This window comes from Xenopus tropicalis, chromosome 6 (genome assembly GCF_000004195.4).
Source record: "Xenopus tropicalis strain Nigerian chromosome 6, UCB_Xtro_10.0, whole genome shotgun sequence".
NCBI lineage: Eukaryota > Metazoa > Chordata > Amphibia > Anura > Pipidae > Xenopus > Xenopus tropicalis.
In genome coordinates, this window is record NC_030682.2 from 17,272,670 (window position 1) to 17,293,216 (window position 20,547).

Here is a 20,547-nt window from a genome sequence, read left to right on the forward strand (position 1 = left end):
TCCAGCACCTTGGAAAACAGGCTGGGGAACAGATAAACGTCCTGAATGAGTGGTTCCGAACAGTGTGCCTGTCCTGTCTTGGGCATTGACTGGAGCAGCCCAGTTCTAATATTAGCTAGGGTAGGATTTGAGAATAATGTCTGACTGCTCTCCTAGATACTCTTAGTAATGAATCTGCATTTGCCTCCCTAAGGCCCTTCTTCTGTCTAATAAAACTGAATTCATACCCTGTATGTACTCAAACCATCCTTTAAATTCCTATCCCCCCAAGCAGCAGGTGTTGTGGCAGCCATATTTGACTGCATCGTATCTGCACACCACCCCGTTGGCCAGGACCAGATTAGCTTCCAGGATGCCCTGCTTGATGATGACTGCAGTGGAGCCACATATTATTAATTATCATTAAGGTACGACAGGTCCGATTACAAAAAATTGGAATTTTTCTAAAGTTTAAAAATTTTGCGTATTTTCTGCGATATTTTGTGCAACTTTTTTGTACTTTGTGAGAATTTGCGCATAAAAATCGTATTTGTCAAGTACGTAGGTTTCGGATTCATTCAAGCTTTGGTATCGTGACTTTCCTTGGGCCAGGTTGGAGCTGCAGAGTGCCATTGAGCCCTATGGGAGACTTTCCTTGGGCCGGGTTGGAGCTGCAGAGTGCCATTGAGCCCTATGGGAGACTTTCCTTGGGCCGGGTTGGAGCTGCAGAGTGCCATTGAGCCCTATGGGAGGCTTTCCTTGGGCCGGGTTGGAGCTGCAGAGTGCCATTGAGCCCTATGGGAGACTTTCCTTGGGCCGGGTTGGAGCTGCAGAGTGCCATTGAGTCCTATGGGAGACTTTCCTTGGGCCGGGTTGGAGCTGCGGAGTGCCATTGAGCCCTATGGGAGACTTTCCTTGGGCCGGGTTGGAGCTGCGGAGTGCCATTGAGCCCTATGGGAGACTTTCCTTGGGCCGGGTTGGAGCTGCGGAGTGCCATTGAGCCCTATGGGAGACTTTCCTTGGGCCGGGTTGGAGCTGCAGAGTGCCATTGAGCCCTATGGGAGACTTTCCTTGGGCCAGGTTGGAGCTGCAGAGTGCCATTGAGCCCTATGGGAGACTTTCCTTGGGCCAGGTTGGAGCTGCAGAGTGCCATTGTGTCATTTGTCCGATCGTTTCAATGCGAAAATTTCGGATCGTAAGTACAAAATCTTCGTATTCAAACGACCGGAATATTCGTGACTTTTGCAATCATCATAAATTATCGGATTTTGTGATTCGTATTCGTACTTTAATGAATGTGCCCCTTACAGTCCATATCTGTGGGCGGGGGGCATACAAGGATTTGACACTTTGGAAACTATCCTTATAACCAGCAATTGGCGCCACTGTTTCAGAATGCTGATTGGTACAGGAATGCCTGCTAAAAACTGGGGCACCTGCTATGCAAACCCCCCGGGAATAGTGAGTTATGCTGATTAGTGTGCCCTTTAAAAGGACGAGCACCCAAAATATGTTGTTCTAAGTAACATGGCACTATAGATCCATTACAAGTGTTCAATGCAGCGGTGTAACTATCAGCAGGGGGGCCCAGTTAGGAGCCACATTCTATTGGAACTCTCCCTACTGCCCCTGCCCAGTCTGATTTGCAGATGCAGGGGGGGTGGGTTGGCTGTAATGCGGTGAAGTGGATGGCCCCCAAAGGTATTGTTTGGTGTGGGGGGTAGTCAAGTTAGTAACACATATTCCATTGGTTCTACTATGTTATTGCAACAGTAACTAAAACTATTTCTATTGTCTACGCATCTGGCTCGGATTCCTAAAAAAAAGTAGAAGCCAGCCGATGAATTAAGCTGGCCATACACGCACCGATACAATTGTACGAAACCTCATTTCGTACGATATTCGGTGCGTGTATGGCATGTCGGCGAGTCGACCGATATCGCAGGAAGCTGCTGAAATCAGCCGACTCGCCGATCGGACCAGTTATAAGATTTTGATCGGGTGCCATAGAAGGCGTCTGACCAAAATCTGCCGTCAGGGCTGAATCGGCAGAAGGAGGTAGAAATCCTATCTGCTGTTTCAGCTCTGACGGTGTGTGGCGGATCTCAGTCGCACGAAACATCGTCAGATAACCACGTGTGTGGCCACCTTTAGGGTGAAGACACACAGAGCTACTAGTAGCAGCTACTTGCCGTGGCTACTAAAATAGACAATGCTGATCTTTTACTGATAATTGTCTCTGTGTGTTTTAGCAGAGGCAATTCCCAGTATTGTCTATGGCAGGGGATTTTAGTTTAGTATCCTTGAAAAAGTAGCTGCTACTAGTTGCTCAGTGTGTCCTCACCCTAACTCTCAAAGTGACCACACTGCTACCTTATCAGCCTCACAGAATACAAAGGGATAGAAGAACGCTGCCTGCAATAGCAATTCTATTTATTAGTCATTTTAAACCGACTGAAAATGTTTGACGTGAATAAGAAAGGGCTAGGTGACGAAACACAGTATGAAAACTCTCCTCCCCTAGGCTCTAAATCTCTCTGTATCTCTCTATACTACAATAATAATAGGAGACTCGCAATTTCATAAGCGACATGCAGCAACATATCTGTAAAAACAAGTCGCCCTGAGGCGCCTACTGACTAAACAATAATGAACACAGCGCGGTGCTACGCAACCAATCAGAGACGAGAAGTGATCAGTGACGCCACATCCGCTCGGATTCGACGCTTTTGGTTGCCTGGCAACGTTCAGCACCCTGGATAGAAGAGGTCGGTGTGGCGTTCGGGCTGTCTGTGTGCGTCTGCGGGGTCTGAGAGGTGATAGGTGCTATGTAAGGTGTTTAATAGTGTGGGGGCAGATGTGTGCAGCCTCTACCAGCACAGCAAGAGACACACAACTTTAATCCAGATTCAGTTTAAGGGCCCCCTGGGGGGTAAATAGGAATTTTGGGGTTTTTTTGTGATATAACTGTAAGTAAGGAATTAGGGATATACAATATATGGTCTATCAGTATCAACCCCCATTTTTATTTAAGCCCACTCTTACCTTATACAATATGTTACGATATATAAAATCAGTCTCTAGTACAGGTATGGGACCCGTTATCCAGAATGCTCGGGACCTGGGGTTTTCCGGATAAGGGATCTTTCCGTAATTTGGATCTCTATAACTTATAGAGTCTTATAGAGACTTAAAGTCTGCTAAAAATCATTTAAATATTGAATAAATCCAATAGGCTTATATTGCCTTCAAAAAGGATTAATTATATGGGGCCGGATTTCCAATCTTGCGCCCAGAGGCCGCCCCCCCCCATTCACGCTGCCCCCCCCCCCAAAAAGGGCGAACAAACATTCCCGTCGCCCCGCTTTAAGCGCTGGCATTTAAACTCCCATATGGAGCAGTGGGGAGAGGTTTCCATTGCTCCATACGGGAGCGAAATTTCGGGGGTGCTGCCCCTTTATTTGTGCCGCCCTAGGCCCGTGCCTTTGTGGCCTTGCCACAATCTCTGCATTACCATATTAGTGGCCATTTGGTTGAGTGGAGCCCTAAGGGACCCTGGCCACTGAGTTGATCTGCCCCATTTGGCATTAATATGTTGCCCCCATTGCTGCTCATTGTGATTTATTCTAGAGAGAGTGACACTATGAGGCAAATTTATCAAAATGTAAATTAAGAAAAGCTCACCCACATTCTGATGATTCCTCTCCCATATACATATTCTATACTATATCAGCCCAAAATCACAGCAGCAGAGGTACATGTCTTTCTCTGTAGAGAGTGTCCCCCCTGAAGTGTCTCTTTGGGGCTTGTCCACATGTCTCCATGGTCCCTGTCTCATTACATCTCTATTATGTAACCAGTACCAGGATAGGTGTGGATTTTCTTAAATTTTTTCACATTATTTGGAACTCAGGTGTATTATTTTTTGTTACAGAGGTAAATCATCACTGGGCAAGGAATGGATCATTATTTCAGTTCAAAGCCTTCCAGCACCTACAGTCAAGCTAGCAATATTTCAAGGGGTTACAAGGTAATTTTTTTAAAGGGAAACAACCAAAAAAAATGTTTTTTGCATTATGAACAAAAAACAATTCTCAGCAATTTTCCAGTACAAATTAATTAGAATTTTCCAATAACAATGTTGTTTGTTTTTCACTTTCTGAACTGTTGGTTCTGACTCTTAAAACAGTGTTTTATGGGAGCAGAAGGGTGACAGATCTAGAATAATATAACAAGGCAAGGTGGCCATACACTATAAGATCCACTCATTTGGCAAGGTCACCAAATCTTTCCACCTAAGGGAGGCGATATTGTAGTTATTAGGCCAGATATTGGTCTGTTAGGCCCATCGGGGCCTCCATATATGGGCAGATAAAAGGTCTGAATTGGCAGCTTAAATCTGCCCATGAATGACCACCTTCTTGTGTGCAGGGCTGTATGTTCTGTATAAGCACTTAAAGTGCCTAGGTGGTAGCTCAGGGGGCGGGGTGACTATATAGACATGACTATATATAATTTTTGGTTCTTTTGGATGTACATTTCCACTGTTCACAGGAAGCTTCCCAGTACTAGTATTGTTGAGTTAGTGTAAAAGGTAATTAAAGGAATACTGTCATGGGAAAACATGTTTTATTCAAACCCCATCAGTTAATAGAGCTTCTCCAGCAGAATCCTGCATTGTAATCTGTTTTTCAAAAACACAATCATTTTTTTTATATTTAACTTTGACATTTCACTTGGGGCTAGCCATATTCTTCATTTCCCAGGGTGCCACAGCCATGTGACCTGTACTCTGATAAACTTCAGTCACACTTTACTGTTGTGCTGCAAGTTGGAGTGATATCCCGCCCCCCTCTTCCAGCAACCGATCAGCAGAACAATAGGAAGGGAGCAAGATAGCAGCTCCCAGTAGGTATCAGAATAGCACTCAATAGTAAGAAATCCCAGTCCGGCTTGGGACTCCTCCAGTTACATGGGAGTAGGAGAAACAATAGGTTAGCTGAAAGCAGTTCTAATGTGTAGCGCTGGCTGAAAGCTCATACTCAGGCACAATGCACTGAGATGGCGCCTACACACCAATATTACAGCTACAAATACATTTGTTGGTTCAAGAATAAAAGTCAATTATTTGCTATGTAAACAGTGCAATTTACAAATAAAAAGTACCCCATAAAAATCATGACAGTATCCCTAACTGTCCTGGTACATGTAAATTAAATTGTTTAAGTTCAAACAGTTCAAACATCAAACAGTGATGAGCAGTCGCTCTCATTAATGTTTTCTCCTCCCCAGAAGGAGAATAGTGAACAGAACCGCCAGACTTTAGTTTTAATTCCAGAGGGGCTAAATTCATTTTTAAAGGTATTTAGGAATGCTAATGTGTAATGTTTCAGGCAGAATCAACGTGACATTTATGTTTCTTTTACATTCCCCCACGAGCCAATAGGTCAGAAAAAGAAACCGTGGCCCCTCTAGCTGTTACAGAACTACAATTACCAGCATTCATGGGGGCATATCATTTGTATAGGTGCTATAAATAGATAATATAGCCCCACATATTGAAACAAGTCAGGTGTACAGTGCAATACCTACTTCTTTCAGGAATAAAGGAAATCTCACAGCATACCAGTGTTTCATGACTGAGATTCCTGCTGGGGGAGTGCTTATAAAAACACTGCCATTCACATGTCTTGAACCAAGCATGCAATATTCATTCCCAGGCATGCAAAAGGAGTTAACAGTCCCTGAAATTATTAAATGTTTTGATGATAGATGAGTGAAAATAAACCATGAAGTATTTGTGCTTGGTTGTTTCCTTATTCCCTAATGCTCGACTGTTTGAGTACAAAATAAAGGGAGCTGGATCAAGATTCCATAGACAAGAGAACGCTGCATACCATCAGGCACTGGTCTGTGGGTGTGTTTCCTTCTCTTTGTACCCGTTTTCAGCATAAAAAGGCAACAAATAGGACCAAAATTGTTGCTGTAGCATTTGTTTTCTTAAGCAACCATTTTTGTTATTGCCATCAAATTCAGTGATATACATCTGTACATCAGATTAATACTCAGTAATATTCTCCCATTGTATTTGTCTAGTGGAAATATTAAGAAGTGAATGCAGTAATTTGCCCTTTCTTTGTTTTTCCTATGAACAGTTAGGGTGAAGACACACAGAGCTACTAGTAGCATCTACTTATGGCTACTACAATGCTGATCATTTATTAATAATTGTCTCTACCTGTGTTTTAGCTGAGGCAATTCTCAGTATTGTCTATGGCAGGGTATTTTCTGGTGTTTAGTAGCTATGACAAGTAGCTACTACTGAGTAGCTCCATGTGTCTTCACCCTTAAGGTAATATTCAGTGTCTTGTCAATCTCAAGCTGGCTATGCGTGGGATAATATATATAAGCTGCTGATCTGCTGATTCACTCTCATTGAGACAGCAGCTAACTGGCCTGTGTATAAGGGCTCTGGCACACGGGGAGATTAGTCGCCCGCGACAAAACTCCCTGTTCGTGGGCAACTAATCTCCCCGTTGAGTGAGTTGCCATCACCTGCCATCCCACCGGCGAACATGTAAGTCGCTGGTGGGGTTGCACATACGGCGGCACGATTTTGGCAAATCGCAGAAAAAGCCTCGCGAGGAAACTTCGCCGATTTGCCAAAATCACGCCCGCCGCGTGTGCCATCCCACCGGCGACTTACATTTTCGTTGCGGGCAACTAATCTCCCCGTGTGCCAGAGCCCTAAGGGTGAAGACACATGGAGCTGCTAGTAGCAGCTACTTGTCATGGCTACTAAAACAGACAATGCTGATCATTTACTGATAATTGTCTCTACATGTGTTTTAGCAGAAGCAATTCTCAGTATTGTCTATGGCAGGGGATTTTCTGGCCTTTAGTAGCCATGAAAAAGTAGCTGCTACTAGTTGCTCTGTGTGTCTTTACCCTTAGGGCGAAGACACATGGAGGTACTTAGTAGCAGCTACTTGTCATGGCTACTAAACGCCAGAAAATGCCCTGCCATAGACAATACTGAGAATTGTGCTAAAACACACACAGAGACAATTATCAGTAAATGATCAGCATTGTCTGTTTTAGTGGCCACAACAAGTAGCTGCTACTAGTAGCTCCGTGTGTCTTCACCCTTAGACCTGCCTGACCGATATCTGTCACGTAAGGTAAGCCTGTATGGTAAAGACTGCATCCACCAGTTGATGTCTTCTACAGATGGGTCTGCATACACATGTAAGTGGCAAAGATCTGCTTGTTTGGTGGCCTGGACAGACAAGTCACAATCCTGGTATGACTGATTTAATTCTTGCTTAATCAATTACTAAAGGTGCCCATACAAAGGCAGATGTTATCTGCCGATTCAGATCCTTTAGACAGATTCGACAGCTTATCTGCCTGTGTATGGGCACCTCAGATGGGCCTACCCAACCTTGAACATTGGCACCATCGGATTGTTGACATTGATGCGGTCCCCAATCCAATGGTGTCAATGCCTGCCGTGTAATTAGCCCAATATCGCCCACCTTTAGGTGAGCTTATTGAGAGAAGATCCACTTTTCCCATGTATGGCCACCTTAACTGTTCAGCACGCCCTTCCTTCTTATATCTGCTAGCCCTCGGATTGTATCATAATTCTTTAAAATTAGCCATCAGGGGTCATGCAAGCTGTGAAGTCACAGGAGTTCTGTAACCGTATAAAGGCACAAGACCATAGTCTGAGGGTTGGTATACAGGTTATGGAACTTTCGGGTGACACTGACATATTCCTATGAAAATCCATTTCAATGTGTCAGTATGAAACTGTCCCCCAAAGCCACCCCAAGCAGAGCGGCACTTACCCGAGCAACGGCAAAAGGATGCTCAGCAACTGTGTCCATCACACTGGGCTAAAGGCAGTGCAATTCTAGCATAGGCTGGAGTACTGTTTCATTTGTAATTAGCCTATTGAAGAATTGCACCACATTCAGCCCAGCATAGCACAGGGAAACAGCATGGCTCGCTCTGCTCTTAGTCCTCTTCATGAGGAGCAGGTACTGTTGGGCTGGGGATGGCTTTGCAGTAATTGAAGCCTTATATCTCACAGTCCAAACAGGCCGATACTACAAATATTAAATATTTCTATATTGAACTGCATTCATTTTCCTGTTGTTTTACTTTGTTTACATTATGTGTGCCACACACAACAAAGCAATATTTTCAGGTGTCTTTTGTGTCATTGTGGTGAGCACTCTGACTTTATACAATTGTGGTGTCTAATAGTGACATGGCTGTGTGTCTGGAGGCAGCACCACTTGCACAAGTAAAGTGCGAGTAGTGCTTCTTACAGATCTACAACTTTTGTTAAAGGAACAGTAACACCAAAAAATGAAAGCATATCAAAGTAATTCAGATATAATGTACTGTTGCCCTGTCCTGGTTAAAGCTATGTGTTTGCCCCAGAAACACCACTATAGTTTATATAAATAAGCTGCTTTGTAGCCATGGGGTTAGCTAATTGAAATAGGGCTTCATGGCACAGGTTATGTAGCAGATAACAGATAAGCTCTGAAAAACACCATTTTATTCTACAGAGCTTATCTGTTATCTTCTGTGTAACCTGTGTCTTTTCTCATTTTTCCAGCTGGAATGGCTGCCCCAGTGGCTACACAGCACTGCACTTTCATCTTTTAGTGTTAATGTTCCTTTAATGTTTTAGCAAGGAAGGTATACATATATACATAGATGATATTGCAATGCTTATGTTGAATTGATTAACAAGCACTATACAATTGCTATTGAATGGCTTAAGCAAAATCAGTAATGATTAGCCCAGGTAACTCTGTAAATCAGCCCGAGATTACCCCTCATTTTATAAATGAATACAGTTGATTCGCTAGGCAGGATTTAGTACTACAAGTTTGCCTTGTTTTCGTCAGAGGTTTGAATGCAACACCCTAAACTTGAATAAATCCTAGATTTTTTTGTCTTAATCCTTAGGGTGGTTCCTACAAGCAAGAACCTTTTATACTTACAGCGGTGGCAATACAAGATCACATTTTACAGAACCTTCAGCTTCAGCAGCTTTCCTTGACTCCTCAGATGAAAGGGCCGAAAAGAATGAAGGAGACAGGTAGCAAAAGGACTGTGAGCAAAAATCCTGGGAAGCCTGTGGTGGATACTGGGATTAGGAGAAAAGTTATCAAAAACACAAAAAAGCCTGCTATAGAGGAAGAGTATGTTCTTGATCCTGCTCCTCCACCATTAACTCTAGGCAAGTCATTAGTATTTACGACTGATTTCTTCTTGTTTGTATTTTCAATTGCTACTAGTATCACATGGCATTTTTTAGGGGATGAACATAAAAAATAATCTAATGTGTTATAATTTCTTATAATATATAATGAAAGATTTAAATATAGGCTGCAGACATGTATCCATAAAACAAGCACAAGACTTCCTAAAAGACTAGACAACATTCTTACCTCCCAGACATTTAGGCATTTGTAGGAGCAGTTCACCAGCTCATATTTGGGAGGAGCCACCACATTCCAGTGGGAAATAATATAAGAATAGACAGGGTCGGGGGTCGGACTGGGGTGTGTGAGGCCCACCAGGGCTGCTACTCCAGATGTCCCTACACTCCCTCAATAGCCTCCGACCACTCACTCTCTCTCACGTGCATACCTCATACTTCGCCGTGATCGGGAGACAGGGATTGGGTCTGGGTCAGAGCGCCAAGGCTCGCTGAGTGTCCCGCTGACCCAGTCTGAGCCTGGGAATAGATCTTCTTCAAACCTGGAAGTTATCTGCATTTTTATATTTAGTTGAATGAGAGCTAGCTGTAAGTGAATCTGGTTAGAAATGCTGCATTTTTTTTATCCATAAAACCCCAGGTCGCAAGCATTACGGATAATAGATCCCATACCTGTACCAGCAGAGAGATTCATTAGCCCTATAACAGTAATGATCCAGGTTTTAAAGGTTGTCCATAGGAGCTTGCCATCTTGGATCTCAGTTGGCCTCATTTTGAGTGTCAGTGGCACTGCACATGCTCAGAGTGCTCTGGGCTTCTATTGAGAAGCTAAGCTTAGGGGTTGGCAGAAATCATCAAGCATGGGGTTGGTCTGTCAAATGGACCGGTTTCTGTAATGTGGATCTGAATTAAATACTAATTAGCCTTGTGCTGTGACTTTTATTGTGTATATTGTGCGTCGGTCCCTAAGTTCAGGTAAGTGAGTGAAAAAAAGATGGGGAGCTACTGGGGCATCTTTAGGGGCACAGATTGTCCCTGCTAAAGGGCTGTGGTCACCTTCTGCTAATATACAAGTCCTGCAACAATTGTATAGCATTTCTAGCCCACTGAAATTAAAACTGAAAGTACATTAAAAGTTACCTATAGGTCATGTTTATGGTTTTTCACCAATAGCTTTACTTTTGTAAGTAATTGTTACTTGAGGTTCTTAAACCTGACTGTTTTGCCAACCTGACTGTCCCTTCTCAGCCTGTCAGTTACAGCTTCTAATGCTAACGGCCTCCTGCTGCACAAATATGGCCGCCCCCTCATAGAGGAACATGGGGGATCAGATAGGGAATGTAAAAGTATTGGACATATACTTTTATGATAACATTATAAATAGGGTGCAAAGACAATGTTATGATAGATGTAAACAAAGGTTTAATTTCTGGTGTCGGTATCTCTTTAACCCTTACTAATAAATTATGGGACATTCAAATTGCCCACAAAACTATTGGGAAATCACAGTAGAATGAGCCTACGGTGCTGTGCCATAATGCAAGCTCATAGGCAGAATTGTTGCAGTCTTATTAAAGCTTTTCCATATTAGAAATGGGGTTGGCTTTTACAGTTTGTCGTGCTTGGAAATCTTCAAAAGAGCAGTTATCAGCATTTATTCTAAGAGACAAGGAAGTTTATTACATGTTATGAAACTCCATTATCCATGAGCAATATTGATTTTTAATTCATTTTTAAACATAACATGTGGAGACTGGTAAGCGGATTATTTCCCATACTTCCTTCCTTTTGTTCCGAATCCATCTGCCCCTCATCTTTTTTTTTGTACCTTTATGTTGACTTTCTGAAACAAGTCGAAATAAGGAAAAGAATATTCCTGCGATGTATGTATTGTTATGATAGTAAGTATGAGTTTGGTGCAAAGTCCATAAAGCTCAGTAATGAGCTATATTATTTGTACATGGAGGGGGTGGAGGAAATCACTTACTTTGTGCCTAATGGACTCTGACTAATCTACCGACAAAATAAATACAAATACTTCATTCTTGTTTCAAGAGTAATATACAAAATCCAGTATTCACCCTATATCTGGCCCTATTCCAAGATTCAGATTCGGCGAAGCTAAGCCGTTTAGGGATTTCTTGAATGGTATACCATACTAATACCCAGGAACCTGCATGGCATTGGCTGTGTCTGTGTCCAGGTTCACAATCACAATTGATATTTTATAAAAATATATAAGGGATCATTTATTATCTCCATGTACACAAGTGCTACAGCACTAAGGGGGAGGAAAATCACGACCCTTAGTGCTCAGTGACGGAGGACTTGTGTCCGGGGCTTTTGCTGCAGCCTGCACTTAGAATCTGGCATAATGTGCTTGGAGTAGCTATGTGGGAGCAACATAGTCCTATGCTGAATGCCTGTATAGACAAGCACAGGGCTGCTGTGTTTTGCTCCCATTGTGCACATCTGGGAACATTTACATACTGCCCCCACCCTGCCCCCTCATGAATAGACAAGCACAGGTCTTTGCGCGCCGCTAATCTTACTCTCCACTCAGCTGACAGACATGCACCTATGAGCACAATGCACAGACTGGGGGCAAAGTGTAAAAAACATGGCACTTTGTGCCCATTTTGTTTATTTTACACCCTATCCTGCACTTCAGAAATAAGATCTGAAATGTTACACAGGTATGGGATCCGTTATCCAAAAGGCTCCATATTATAGGAAGACAATCTCCCATAGACTCCATTTTTATCAAATTACTTACATTTATAAAAAAAGATTTCCTTTGTCTCTGTAATAATAAAACAGTACCTTGTACTTAAACCCAGCTAAGATGTAATTACCCCTTATTAGGGGCAGAACAGTCCTATTGGGTTTATTTAATGGTTAAATGATTCCCTTTTCTCTGTAATAATAAAACAGTACCTGTACTTGATCCCAACTAAGATATAATTACCCCTTATTGGGGCAGAACAGCCCTATTGGGTTTATTTAATGGTTAAATGATTCCCTTTTCTCTGTAATAATAAAACAGTACCTGTACTTGATCCCAACTAAGATATAATTACCCCTTATTGGGGGCAGAACAGCCCTATTGGGTTTATTTAATGGTTAAATGATTCCCTTTTCTCTGTAATAATAAAACAGTACCTGTACTTGATCCCAACTAAGATGTAATTACCCCTTATTGGGGGCAGAACAGCCCTATTGGGTTTATTTAATGGTTAAATGATTCCCTTTTCTCTGTAATAATAAAACAGTACCTGTACTTGATCCCAACTAAGATATAATTACCCCTTATTGGGGGCAGAACAGCCCTATTGGGTTTATTTAATGGTTAAATGATTCCCTTTTCTGTGTAATAATAAAACAGTACCTGTACTTGATCCCAACTAAGATATAATTACCCCTTATTGGGGGCAGAACAGCCCTATTGGGTTTATTTAATGGTTAAATGATTCCCTTTTCTCTGTAATAATAAAACAGTACCTGTACTTGGTCCCAACTAAAATTTAATAATTCCTTATTAAATGCAAAATAATCCTAGGGGGTTTAATTCTTGTTTATATCATTTTTAGTAGGCGTATTGTATGGAGATCCAGATTACAGAAAGACCGCTTATCTGGAAACCCCATGTCTTGAACATTATGGTAACAGATCGCATACCTGTACAGTCATTTTATTACAACTGTTTTCCCTTAGAATTTAGGTGGCCAACACACCAAGTTGGCAGCTTATCGGCCCATTTATGGGGCCATTATAAGGGCCAAACAACCTATATCTACCCAAAAATCAGCCAGATGTTGATCAGGCAGGTTTTAAAATGCCATCAACATGATTTAATCGTTAAGCCCTTGGGCCAAAACAATTGGATCAATCCGATATCACCTAACTGAAGGTGGGCATATCGGGGAAAGATCCACTCATTTAGCCACCTTGCCAAACTAGGAGATCTTTCAGTACTCATGTGTACAGAACCTTGTTATTCCATGGCATACACTGGTCTATGTGTCCTTTATTTCTGCTTCAGATTTATTTGCTGCCATTTGTTTAGAGTAATGTCCCACGGGGTGATTAGTCGCCTGTGATAAAACTTTGCTACCGCAGTTGACAAATCTCCACGAAAAGCCTTTGTGCCTGCAATACAGGGAATCGCCGGTGGAAAGGCCTATGCATCGCTTCGGTTTTAAGTTGAGTAAAGTTGCCTGCAGGAGGAGGCTGTGTGACTTCAGAAAACCGAAGCGATGTGTAGGCCTTTCCACCACCAATCCCCTTTATTGCAGGCAGAAAGGCTTTTCAGCAGAGATTTAACGCAGGCGACTAATGTCCCTGTAGGACATTACCCTTAGAAGTTCCATTATAACTTGAAGATTAAAGTCAAACAGAGATCAGTCGACCAAGGAGACTCCCTGCAGCCTTGTGTTATATGTAAGGAGGAGTTTGGTATCCATCCCCAGGTATGTACATACAGTACTCTGTATAGGAGGGAATATGAGCATTGTATTTGGAATCCATTTTCAGGTCTGTGTTAGATTAGAAAGAATATAGTAACACCATGAAAACATAATAGCTTTTTTCTGTATATAACACATTGAAAGCCTGGGTTTCTTTCATTTACTCTCATTCACGCTACCTTTGGTGAGCTAAATCCCCCTATAGTAAGCAGGAAAGCCATGTCTTTAGGTAGAAGTGTTAATGTATCCAACTTCCTCTGAGAAATGCATTCACCCTTAAAGTAAACGTTTAACTTGGCTTTTATGGAAATATTGTGATAGCAGAATTCAGCGCTTCCCTGCTCACTCACTGGATCGTTCCATTGTTCCATCCCGCTGACAGTATTATTACTCTGCACTCCTTTGGATTCTTCCTGCCTGACTTACGCTCAGTGTCATACAGTAAGGAAGGAAATAGGGAAAACTGAATCCTATATTTCGCCATCAAGCAAATTTTTTAGCAAAACCCCAGCAAAATTTTGTGAGAAAAATTACTCCAATGCATTTTGAAAAAACTGAAAAAAATTGGCTTCAATGTATTTTTTTAGTTAAAAGATTTTAAATGGAAATTTCCCATTTTGTCTCCAGCACTGTGTGGGCTTCCCTGTAACATTAAAGATCTTCCTACAGACTCTTCCATTATTCTTTATGGCATAACCCTTTCTGGTTTTCAGTCTGGCTGGGCCCTCTTTGCTCAGGGCTGCAAGTAACTATAGCCACACATAAATAAATGCTGGAATTATTTTGCTTACAGTACCTCTTGCCACTTACTTGAGCAGGGTGCAGTGGGCACAGTTTACTCATTACACTAAGCACTGTGTGGCACTATAGGGCGGTACCCAACTATTGCCACTCTAACCGACCTGCCTTGTACATAATGTATATATGAGTGCTATGTAATACAGAAACAATGCTGTGCCTAATGGGAGACGGTGGGGTACCTAACACCTTTCTCTTTATAAAGCTCAGAAACTGGGCATCGTTGGGGCCCCTGCTCTGCCCTTAACACATGAAGAATGGATTAAAGTCAAACAGAGATCAGTCGACCAAGGAGACTCCCTGCAGCCTTGTGTTATATGTAAGGAGGAGTTTGGTATCCATCCCCAGGTATGTACATACAATACTCTGTATAGGAGGGAATATGAGCATTGTATTTGGAATCCATTTTCAGGTCTGTGTTAGATTAGAAAGAATATAGTAACACCATGAAAACATAATAGCTATTTTCTGTATATAACACATTGAAAGCCTGGGTTTCTGCCTTTATTGCCCTATGAGAGTAGGCAGCAGTTATAAGTGAATAGACATTCTAGGCAGTTTGGGAATGAAATGATTCATTAAAAGAGGGGAGGGGATCATTTTCAGGAAATTGGTTCTGGGGAGGCGACATGGTCATGATAACATTTTTAAAGAGCAAAGTTTTCCCTGATCCAGAAATCAACTGTGAGTAACTATATGATTGTTCTGAGCACTAAAGCCAACTGTAAATTGACTGCAGTGGACAACTGGCCATTGTTCCTATTATATAGAGTAGAGAATTTCAGCTATCATGTTTCCCTACAGAAGTGATCCCCAACCAGTGGCTCAGGGGCAACATGTTGCTCCCCAACCCCTTGGCTGTTGCTCCCAGTGGCCTCAAAGTAGGTGCTTATTAGTGAATTCCTGGCTTGGGGGCAAGTTTTAGTTGCATAATAACCAGGTGTACTGACAATCAGAGCCTCCTGTAGGCTGCCAGTCCACATAGGGGCTAACTTGCTTGTGTTGCACCCCCAAATCTTTTTACATTTGATAGTGGCTCGCGGGTGAAAAAAGGTTGGGGATCCCTGCCCTATAGTATATGCATTAATCATAGTAGCACTAGTGCAAGGGAGACATTTAACTAGTTAAAGATGTTTGTTTTTACAAAAAAATGCATGCAGTATTTAAGCAAAAAGGAAAATGACTTTACTGCCATCTAGAGAACACTTAAACAGATTACAGAGCCCTCAGTTATTTTTTTATACAAGTATTATACACTACTAGCAATACCGTGTGTATAAAGTAATTTTAGTCTTAATCCATAACTGGGCTGTGCAGGGTATTCCACTCAGCACTTGCTTGTGTATGTTAAATGCAATGTTTTATCTATGTCAGGCAGTGATCTCCAACCAGTGGCTCGGGGGCAACATGTTGCTCACCAACCCCTTGGGTGTTGCTCTCAGTGGCCTCAAAGCAGCTGCTTATTTTTGAATTTCTGTCTTGGGGCAAGTTTTGGAGGCATAAAGACAATGTGTACTGCTAAATAGGGTCTCCTGAAACCTGTCAGTCTACATTGGGCTACCAAATAACCAATAACAGCCTTTATTGGTCACTCCCTTTTTCCATGCTTGCATTGCTCCCCAACTTTTTATATATTTAAATTTTGCTAACCGGTAAGAAAGGTTGGGATCCCCTGATGTACACGAAAGCCCATTGTGCCATTACCCTGCCTACAAATATGCGCCATCAGTGTTTGCCTCCCCCCATAATCAAAAGTAGGAGACCATGGAACCCATCTGTAGCCGCTGCATGCAACTTAGCTACCTCCAGCTGACATTTTCTCATTTCTCACATTCACCTATACTCCCAATAAGTACAGGTATGGGGACCTGTTATCCAGAAGGTTCGCGACCTGGGATTTTCTATATAAGGGGTTGTTCCATAATTTGGAACTTTTGGTCTCTAAAAAATAATTTAAACATTAAATAAACCCAATAGGACTGTTCTGCCCCCAATAAGGGCTAATTATATCTTAGTTGGGATCAAGTACAGGTACTGTTTTATTATTACAGAGAAAAGGGAATCATTTAACCATTAAATAAACCCAATAGGGCTGTTCTGCCCCCAATAAGGGCTAATTATATCTTAGTTGGGATCAAGTACAGGTACTGTTTTATTATTACAGAGAAAAGGGAATCATTTAACCATTAAATAAACCCAATAGGGCTGTTCTGCCCCCAATAAGGGGTAATTATATCTTAGTTGGGATCAAGTACAGGTACTGTTTTATTATTACAGAGAAAAGGGAATCATTTAACCATTAAATAAACCCAATAGGGCTGTTCTGCCCCCAATAAGGGGTAATTATATCTTAGTTGGGATCAAGTACAGGTACTGTTTTATTATTACAGAGAAAAGGGAATCATTTAACCATTAAATAAACCCAATAGGGCTGTTCTGCCCCCAATAAGGGGTAATTATATCTTAGTTGGGATCAAGTACAGGTACTGTTTTATTATTACAGAGAAAAGGGAATCATTTAACCATTAAATAAACCCAATAGGGCTGTTCTGCCCCCAATAAGGGGTAATTATATCTTAGTTGGGATCAAGTACAGGTACTGTTTTAATAATGGATCCTTCCTTTGCCATATTTTCTTCTCAGCGAATATTTAGCGTACATTTTGAAGGGGTGTTATAATTCTTTTGCCCATGTCAACTGACCAGTTACCTTTGGCCCTATAGATTATATATATGTATGGTTGTGATGGTCAAAGCATATTCTTTGCCATATAACAGCATTACTTGTGTCCTTTGAATTTTCCAGTAATGACAATTATGTGCAGATTGTTCCCAGCAGTCGGCATACACAGAAAAGATGAAGATTAATTGATACAAATCTTAAATTGATACATGAATGTACTAATATAATCTACATTTGTTTGGATTCCAGGTGCTCCTTAGCTGTTCTCATGTGTTTCACAGGGTAAGTGATATTTATATAAGTATATTAATATACAGATGGAGTCAGCTTTACGGGTGCATCATTCATTTAGTGGGGAAAGGACTGCATGTACCAGATACTTCAGTAGATGTGGGACCTGTACCTGCAAAGCAGCAATAAAAACATATTAAACCACAGAGGGGTCATTCATGAACTCAAGTGCAGTGTCCACTCGTCATATTTTTTACCCACAATGCAGTGATTTCTCATATATCCATAGTATATATCCATGGCAACTGCACCAGATTCCCAACTACACTTGTGTTTTGCCACAGATCTGGTAGCATCTAGCGGTGGCTGAGAGGGGGCGGCAGCACTTCATTTTAGAACACCCACACTTACTGGTAGGTCCAGACTGGGATTCAAAATAGGCCCTGGCATTTCAAGTACACAAAGACCCAAACAGCCCTCACCAGCCCAATAAATAATGAGTGTCTATGGCATCTTACAGCAGCCTCTCTGGCATTTGCCATGATACACAGATTGCCATTCAGGCCGGCAGAATAATGAGGCTAAATGAAATAATGAATACCAATTGCAAGTTGCTTGGATCGGTAGAGCCCACTGGGTTTTTTTCCCAGTGCCCTGCTAGTACAGTCCGACCCTGCATACTAAAAGGTAATTGCATTAATATAAGGGGCAATGATGTTGCCATTATAACATGGACTTTTATAAAAGATATAATTAGACAAAAGGAATTCTGGGAACTAACCCCAAAGTTCTGGGATTTTCTTGGGGCAATTTGGGGTTAGTTCCCAGTATTCCTTTTGTCTATTTGCATATGGATGAGGCGGTCTCCTCAACCCCAATGATTTTTTTTTATAAAAGATATAAAAAATTCTTTTGGCACCAAATTTTTAATTAATAGCAAATCCACTGACCTACATCATAGTTCAGTACTTCAGGGCACCTGACCCTTATGGACATTTTCATACTGGTGGAAGCACTCCATCCAATGTTCTAAGTTCAGTATTTACCTGTTAATACTATACCCTTGGAACTCATAGGGCATAGTATCATTCATTATCATCATTACCTAGTCACCCCAAAAAAACACTCTGTTTGGCCGAATCCCAGACTGTAGGATGGCTGCCTGCCTATGTCCTGTATTAGCAGTAGATTTCTGGCTAATTTGCCAGTGCCTAATAAATCAGTACCTGTATGTATAACAGTGCAGTGGCTGTATAACTGGATGTATAGCTAAATGCTAGATAGAATGGTACCACATATATATGTAAGATGGTATAGTGCGTATGTATATCTACTTGGTATAATATAATATAGTGACTTTATGTACATATGACTCTCTTTTTTTCCCAGGCATGTTTGGAAGCGTTTGAAAGGTTTACAGGTAGAAAGACATGTCCAATGTGTAGAAGGAACCAGTACCAGACCCGGGTCATATATGATGGAGCTCGTCTTTATAAAGCTAAATGTGCTACACGGTAATATATATTGTACTTGGCCTCTGGGTATAAGAGCTGCATTCCATGTTAAACAATCCTGTACCCACCATATAGCCATGTACTACCATGTAGTCATGTACCATCATATACCATCATGTACCACCATATAGTCATGTACCATCATATAGTCATGTACCACCATATAGCCATGTACCACCATATAGCCATGTACCACCATATAGCCATGTACCACCATATAGTCATGTACCACCATATAGTCATGTACCACCATATAGCCATGTACCACCATATAGTCATGTACCACCATATAGTCATGTACCACCATATAGTCATGTACCACCATATAGCCATGTACCACCATATAGCCATGTACCACCATATAGCCATGTACCACCATATAGCCATGTACCACCATATAGCCATGTACCACCATATAGCCATGTACCATCATATAGCCATGTACCACCATATAGTCATGTACCACCATATAGTCATGTACCACCATATAGTCATGTACCACCATATAGTCATGTACCATCATATAGCCATGTACCACCATATAGCCATGTACCACCATATAGCCATGTACCATCATATAGTCATGTACCACCATATAGTCATGTACCACCATATAGTCATGTACCACCATATAGCCATGTACCATCATATAGTCATGTACCACCATATAGTCATGTACCACCATATAGTCATGTACCACCATATAGCCATGTACCACCATATAGTCATGTACCACCATATAGTCATGTACCACCATATAGCCATGTACCACCATATAGTCATGTCAGCACATTGGTGTTTGCCGTGAAATTTCAAGTAAAATGACAGCAAACTCCCAAGTTCAGTGTCTGAGTATAGGTCTTGCTTAGGAAGTCCCTGGATGTGCTTCAATAGTTATTTTGACTTGATTTTTGGTTCTTGACACTTCTACTTTGATTCAGACAATGCTGCCAGCCTTGATTTTTGATTAAATTTCAACTTTGAGCCTTTTATCCCCTGGGATACTGCATATCGGACTTATTCCACCAGCTTCCTGACATCAAAACCAGTAAGGGACATTCACACCTTGACAGTATACACTGTATTCCAGCCTTAAACACAGGTCTGTGACTGCTTTTAAGGCCAGAATGGCCCTTACCAGGTTTAATGTCAGGGCCAACGAGTTCGATGTGGTATCCCAAGAGACTCAAGGTTGAAATCCAGGCAGTGTAATATTTACATCATGTATTAATACAGACAGTATCTTGTGTATCTTATTTCAGAATTCAAGCTTGTTGGAGGGGATACATTGTAAGGAAGTGGTATAAACAACTAAGACAAACGATACCTCCCAAAAACCCGAAATTAAGGAGAAAATTCTTTGAAGAAAAGGTACAGTGCAATTCTGTATATCACAAAGCAATGTTGGTATAGTGTTATCATCAGAATAGATAAATGCAGTGAAATGAAATGTCAAGAAAACCCGTGTTTACAATACATTTTAAAATGATTAAAATGAAAAATGAAGACCTAGCCCCTTTGTATGAAACCAGAATCCTCCTTAGAACGCTATATTTCTACACCAAAAAAAAAATAGCAATGAAGTGGTTGAGCCCCCACCACCCACGGCCCAGCAATGGATACAATTAGG

At 41.5% G+C, this 20,547-nt stretch overlaps 1 protein-coding gene across 2 annotated transcripts in view; it reads left to right on the forward strand.

Annotated features, from left to right (window-relative positions):
* The first annotated feature begins 2,698 nt into the window (after positions 1-2,698).
* The window catches only part of rnf32 (ring finger protein 32), a 31,090-nt gene continuing 13,241 nt past the window's right edge, over positions 2,699-20,547 (forward strand). The window contains exons 1-7 of one of the 2 annotated variants that reach the window (XM_002932499.5): positions 2,699-2,795; positions 3,914-4,009; positions 8,971-9,244; positions 14,696-14,838; positions 17,422-17,454; positions 18,793-18,917; positions 20,180-20,288. In XM_002932499.5, coding sequence (XP_002932545.3) covers positions 3,938-4,009; positions 8,971-9,244; positions 14,696-14,838; positions 17,422-17,454; positions 18,793-18,917; positions 20,180-20,288 — 756 coding nt within the window. In that variant the 5' untranslated portion in view covers positions 2,699-2,795; positions 3,914-3,937. Of the gene's footprint in view, positions 2,815-3,913; positions 4,010-8,970; positions 9,245-14,695; positions 14,839-17,421; positions 17,455-18,792; positions 18,918-20,179; positions 20,289-20,547 lie in introns of both variants that reach the window. The other variant, XM_012965682.2, reaches the window with a different exon arrangement.